Source organism: Zootoca vivipara, chromosome 2 (genome assembly GCF_963506605.1).
Source record: "Zootoca vivipara chromosome 2, rZooViv1.1, whole genome shotgun sequence".
Lineage (NCBI taxonomy): Eukaryota > Metazoa > Chordata > Lepidosauria > Squamata > Lacertidae > Zootoca > Zootoca vivipara.
The window spans coordinates 7,098,083-7,104,625 of NC_083277.1; the positions used below are offsets into that span (position 1 = coordinate 7,098,083).

Genomic DNA, 6,543 nt, shown 5'->3' on the forward strand with positions numbered 1-6,543 from the left:
CCTTCCTCTTAGCACGTTTCTCTCTTTCGTCCTGAGTTTGAGCGTCTTCAAAACCCACAACACCTTTGGTAAAGGCTGTTCTCCAACTGAAGCGCTTGCAGGCCAGTGTTTCCCAGTTGTCGGTGTTTATACTACGTTTTAAAAGATTTGCCTTAAGAGAGTCTTTAAACCTTTTTTTGTTGACCACCAGCATTAAGCTTTCCCTTTTTAAGATTGGAATAGAGTACAGTCATACCTTGTGTTACGTCCGCTTCATGTTCCGTCTTTTAGCATTATGTCCCGCAGCAACCCAGAAGTACTGGAACAGGTTACTTCTGGGTTTTGCCGCTCGTACATGCACAGAAGCGCAAAATTGTGCTTTGCGCATGCGCAGAAGTGCCAAATTGCACCGTGTGCCTGCACAGACACAGCACTTCGAGTTGCAGGCATTTCACGTTACGGGCGGGCCTCCGGAATGGATCCCGTCCATAACACGAGGTACCACTGTAGTTGCTTTGGAAGACAATAATCAGGCATCCACAAACATGACCAATCCAACGAAGTTGATGTTGAAGAATCATTGCTTCGACACTGGTGATCTTTGCTTCTTCTAGTACACTGGCAGTAGTTCGCCTGTCTTCCCAAGTGATACGTTCAATTTTTTGGAGGCACTGTTGATGGAATAATTCAAGAAGTTGAAGATGGCACATAGATTCATCACAGTTGGCTCCTATGATAAGGAGAATCCTTCTGCTAAATCAGTCCTAAGACCCATCATCATACGGTATCCTGTTCTTACAGTGGCCAACCAAATGTGAACGAGAAGCCTCCCACATAATCTGAAACTAAAAGTTTTGGCCTGGAACTTGATAAATGACACCTCTGGAAAACAGCTTCAGAAGTATCAGGCTTCCAAATTAGTTTTTTTGGTTAAATATGCCTTTGTATTCATATCTGGCCTCAGTACAATAATGTAGCATTTTGGCATGAAGATGCAGCCCAGAAGCCCAGCACTGGAAGCCAAGATAAAGAAGACCTGCACAGCTACTGTGTATTTCCCCTTGGTGCTCAGGTAGGTGGGCACAAAGGAGACCCAAACACTGCAGAAGACCAGTATGCTGAAGGTGATCAGCTTGGCTTCATTGAAGGACCCCGGAAGCTTCCTGGCTAGGAAAGCCACTGTAAAACAGATGGCAGACAGGAAGCCCATGTAGCCAAGGGCAGCGTAAAACATGGCAACAGACCCTTCATTGCATTGCAGGATGATCTCTCCAGCCTGGGAGCTCATGTCAGACTCTGGGAATGGGGGAAAGATTCCCAGCCAGATGGTACAGATGAGAACTTGGACACTGGAACAGGAAATGACAATGGAGTAGGCCAAGCCCTTCCCCAACCATTTCTTCACTGTGTTCCCTGGCTTTGTGGCCAGGAAGGCCAGCACCACAGTGATGGTTTTTGCCAGCACAGAAGAGACAGCAACCGAGAAGATGGTGCTGAATGCTGTTTGGCGGAGAAGGCAGGTGGCTTTCCTTGGCCGGCCAATGAAGAGGAAGGAGGACAAAAAGGAAAGCAGGAGGGAGATGAGGAGGATATAGGAGAGGTCTCGGTTGTTGGCTTTGACTATGGGAGTTTTTTTGTACTTAATGAAGGTTCCTAACACAAAGCCTGTAGTTAAGAATAAGAAGAGGGAAAAGGAAGCTAGAAGGATCCCCAAAGGTTCTTCATAAGCCAGGAAGGTGATAATCTTGTGGACACATTGATCTCTGGCCTTGTTTGGATGTTGATCTTCTGGGCAGCTGGTGCAATGGTCTGCATCTGCAGAAAAACAGGAGTATTATTGATCATGCACCCCACTGTACTGCTATGCATATATATATATATAGAGAGAGAGAGAGAGAGAGAGAGTTTTTGCTCTAGGGAATATGGCAACCCTAGAGTAGATGATCCTCTGGGCCCTTTCCAGCTCTATGATTCTACGAGTCTTTGTCCCCTTGTTCAAGACACTGGTGTCACCCACCTTCCTGAGAGGAGATGGTCCCTCCTGCGCAGGGCATGCAATCATAGCAGCAGAGTGGCTTCCCTTCCGGAACCAGCTTGAGAAATCCGGGGTGGCAACTTTCCACGCACCTGGTGGGAGGCAGGGTCTAAGCACGAAGAAGAAGAAGAGGAGTAGTAGTAGTAGTTTGGATTTGATATCCCGCTTTATCACTACCCGAAGGAGTCTCAAAGCGGCTAACATTCTCCTTTCCCTTCCTCCCCCACAACAGACACCCTATGAGGTGAGTGGGACTGAGAGACTTCAGAGAAGTGTGACTAGCCCAAGGTCACCCAGCAGCTGCATGTGGAGGAGCGGAGACACGAACCCGGTTCCCCAGATTAGGAGTCTACCGCTCTTAACCACTACACCACACTGGCTCTCACAAAGACAGGGGGAATCAAGGAAAATGCGTTTTCTATGGAAATGAGGCTAGGGGGTCAGTGCCGTCTCTAGGCCCGAGCTGGGTGGTGCAATGCGCCAGGGCGCCTGGCCACCAGGAGCTCTGAAGGGGCGCCAAATGGCTGGTGTCTGGCTGAGCGCGGCAGCCAGGAGCTCCATGCGAGGCAGCAAAAGCGACGGCACTAGCAGCGAGTTGCAGAACCAGCTAGACTCCTGCCTAGAGTGGCAGCAGGTGCGTGGTGCCACTCTAGGCAGGAGTCTCGCTGATTCTGCAAGAAAAGGAGGTCCTCTGCCTAGAGTGGCACCACGTGCCTGTTGCCACTAGGCAGGAGTCTCGCTGGTTCTGCAACTCGACAGCCGTCGATTTTGCCGCCTCGCATGGAGCTCCTGGCTGCTGTGCTCAGCGCTGCCTGCGCCCTGGACCATGAAGGCTCAGCGGAGAGCGTGGCCGGAGCCCACCCACCTGGCAGGTGAGCCAAAGAGGAGGACAGCCGTTCGCCCTCCAGAGCACGGGGCTCCCCCTTCGACGTCGACCTCGGCTTGCTGCCGGTCTCTAAAGACTCAGGAGCGGGAAGTTCGTCGGTCTTTGGGCCAAACCACGTGCCCCGTGTGACTGCCTGCCCCCTGTAGGGAATGTGGGGCAAGCTCCCCTCTGGACTCCCCCTTCCTAAAAAAAGGTCAACAACTCTGGGTCTGGGAAATGGGGGGGCACTGGAGGGATCTTCGCACCACGGCGCCGGATATGCTTAAGACGGCCCTGCACAGGGTTGGGGAAGGGCATTTTACATTTGAAGCTTGTGACTAAGTGTAAGGCCGAAAAACTCTAGCAACCAGAGGCCCACGTAGATTGAATAGCATGGAGTATCTATTTCCAGTTCTGGCAGGTTCACTAGTATTTTGCCATCACTGTATCACAGCAGTGGACATCTGGGAGCATTCAGTAAAAACATTTTTTTAAAAACAACAACAGCAACAACTTTTTTTTATTTTTTAAAAATAGGAGTCTTGGGTGGCACATAAAATTTAAATAAATAATTTGGTGGGGAAGTTCCTTCCCCCAACCAGCCTTTCTATGAAGTAGAGCTGGGAGAGAGCCTTTCCTGAAATTATAGACTACCTTCAAAGTTTCAAGGATGGTTAAATTTCCTCGAAGGGTTTGGGTGGGGAGGTCATCTCTCATCCAAGCACACAAATCAACTGCATCCTTTCTGGAAGTTGCTGGGAAATGGCCCGTTCCATGTGGCTTCTCAGGAGCATTTCAGAAAAAAAGGGCTAAAAGCATAATTCGGTCAAGATTATGAGGGTTTTTAATAGTTTAAATATGGCAGAGGGTGGGGGAAGTTTTGGCCACTCATTTGACAGCTAGACTGGTGACTGTGAGTGTCTGCCGAGACCATATAACACTAGTCCTTGAAACAGGTAGGTAGCCGTGTTGGTCTGACGTAGTCGAAACAAAATTTAAAAAATACCTTCCAGTAGCATCCTAGAAACCAACTAAGTTTGTCATTGGTAAGAGCTTTCGTGTGCATGCACACTTCTTCAGATACCTGAAGAATCTGGAGAAGGTATCTGAAGAAGTGTGCATGCACACGAAAGCTCATAACAATTGCAATCTTAGTTGGTCTCTAAGGTGCTACTGGAAGGAATTTTTTTTATTTTGTTCAGTCCTTGAAAGACCTACATTGGCCCCCGGTACGTTTCCGAGCACAATTCAAAGCATTGGTGCAACACACAATTTTACAGGGACCCACCATTAGATCTTCAATAAATGCTGAGCTTTGTTCTTGGCAGGTGTTTGGGAAATGCAATAGAATGAAAGAAGATTCCCCCCACCTGGTTGAGCCATTTGGGCCACACAATGGCATCCTGATCAATGGTGAACTGTACCCGTCTCTTGATACTCCCAAACTTGACCCTGAGGATGGACTTATTGGGAAACACCACCCAGTTTACAATGTCCAGGTCGGCTGCCAGTTCCCCGTTCTCATCCAAATACACTCCGTCCATGGAAGAATTGTAGAACTGGGCATTTCCCAGGAAAGGGTGGAGCTAGAAGGGAAAGGAAACAGCAGCATTTAGGATATGGGAAAGGACACTGAGTATCTACCGGTAGCTCTGCCCATTTCATGCCTGGGTCTCCTCTGACTTGGGGCTTGGTTAAGGCTCAAGTAGTTTTGTGTGTTAAACAGTTTGTCTCCTGAATGAAGCACAATAACTCAGATGCTGTTTCTTTCCAAAAGCTCCCCCCCAGTAGCCCTCTGCCACTGTTTATTTTATTATTTTTTATTATTTTATTTTGACAAAGTAATAACCATAAATAATTAAGAATAAAAATGTGCACCCCACCACCAAGACCATTCCATTGTAACCATCCAACCTCCCAAAATTCTCTTGCGATGGTTTGACCCCTTTCCGTTTTAACAGTACAAATTATACAAACACCTTCCGTATCGCCTCGAAATAATTTCTCCTGCATATTACCCATTTTACCTTAATGGCACAGGGTAATTTACCATTAACAGCTATATCCCACACCTCTTCATACCATTCTTCCATTTTATATTCTGCTTGCCCCTTCCACTTCCTGCCCATCATAATTTGTGCAGCTGTCAATAAATTTGTGAGCAAGTCCTTCATGGCCTGTGAACCCTCCACCCCATCGTAAATTGATAATAATGCTACCTCTGGACTTTCGGTCAGCTTTAACCCAGTGATTTCAGTTATCTCCTTAAACACCCTTTGCCAGAAAAATTGTACATATTTACACCCCCACCGGGACGCGGGTGGCACTGTGGGTTAAACCACAGAGCCTAGGGCTTGCTGAACAGAAGGTCAGCGGTTCGAATCCCCGTGACGGGGTGAGCTCCCATTGCTCAGTCCCTGCTCCTGCCAACCTAGAAGTTCAAAAGCACATCAAGTACAAGTAGATAAATAGGTACTGCTCCGGCGGGAAGATAAACGGCGTTTCCATGCACTGCTCTGGTTCGCCGGAAGCGGCTTAGTCATGCTGGCCACATGACCCGGAAGCTGTCTGCCGGCTCCCTCAGCCAGTAAAGCGAGACGAGCGCCGCAACCCCAGAGTCCTCCGCAACTGGGCCTAACGGTCAGGGCCCCCTTTACCTTTACACCCCCACATGTGAACATAATTCCCTGTTTCCTGGCATCCCCTCCAATCCCAAAAGCTCCAGTGCTCAAATCAGTACAGTACATATGCAACTCAGCAAAGGCACGGCAGACAATACATATCTCTACTCAACGCATGGCTATACAAAGACTCATCATGTGGCATGGTTAGCCAGTGGAAGATGCTGATCCAACAAGGACATGCCCCTTTCATTCCTGTTATACAGGAATGGGGCTGGCACAACTTAGTGCAGAAAGCCGCCCACACACTGAATACAGGCTCCAGCAACACAAACATAGTCCCTTGGACAAAGGCTGGAGCTTAGTGGAGCTCAGTAGGTGCCAAATTAGCACCCTGGTGTCGCAGAGCAAGCCAGTAGGTGAATCACACAGTTCAAAGCTGGTGTTTATTAGCAAATACACAATATTCCCTTGGCTGAGTTTCAGGCCTAATGAGCACAGCAGCTCATGCATTGTAGGTTCTTACTCCATTAAACCTGTTGCCGATAATAAAAGTCCCCACTTCCCCATAGCCGCTTCTCCAGGGTTTCTTCCGAGCAATCGGAGACTGCGCCAGCAAGCAGCCTGCCTTTGCTCCTCCCATTTCATACCTCTTCTGCTTCCAGGAGTCAAGGGAGCCTGTCACAACAGGAAGGCAGGGGACTCTTCACCAGCCGGACTCATTTCTGTCTCTTCGCCTCCCTCCTCTCCTGCTTCAGCTTCTGCCTCTGATTCTGGACTTCTGTCTGCCACAGACTCACCCCGCTCACTAAGCCCTGTGTCCCTTCAGCTTCTGATACCTCTTCCTGGTCTCCCTGTGACCACCCATCATTGCCCCACCACCAATCCCTGGGCTCTGAGTCTTCTGCACTTGGTGGTTCCTCCTACCACCTTATCCTACTCTGGCCGTTCCTGAGGTCAGTGTATGGGGGCATGGAGAGAGGCCAGTTCAGGATGCTTCCACAATGGGTTTGCAAAATCCCCTCCCCCGGACACAATTTCAC

At 48.9% G+C, this 6,543-nt stretch overlaps 1 protein-coding gene across 1 annotated transcript; it reads right to left on the reverse strand.

The window, feature by feature from the left end:
• Positions 1 to 883: 883 nt before the first annotated feature.
• Positions 884 to 4,423, reverse strand: LOC118080213 (vomeronasal type-2 receptor 26-like). Its single transcript, XM_060270894.1, has 3 exons — positions 4,250 to 4,423; positions 1,997 to 2,123; positions 884 to 1,794 (listed from the first exon to the last, which is right to left on the reverse strand). Exons 1-3 carry the CDS (start codon positions 4,421 to 4,423, stop codon positions 884 to 886), a joined length of 1,212 nt encoding a protein of 403 aa, XP_060126877.1.
• Positions 4,424 to 6,543: the final 2,120 nt, after the last annotated feature.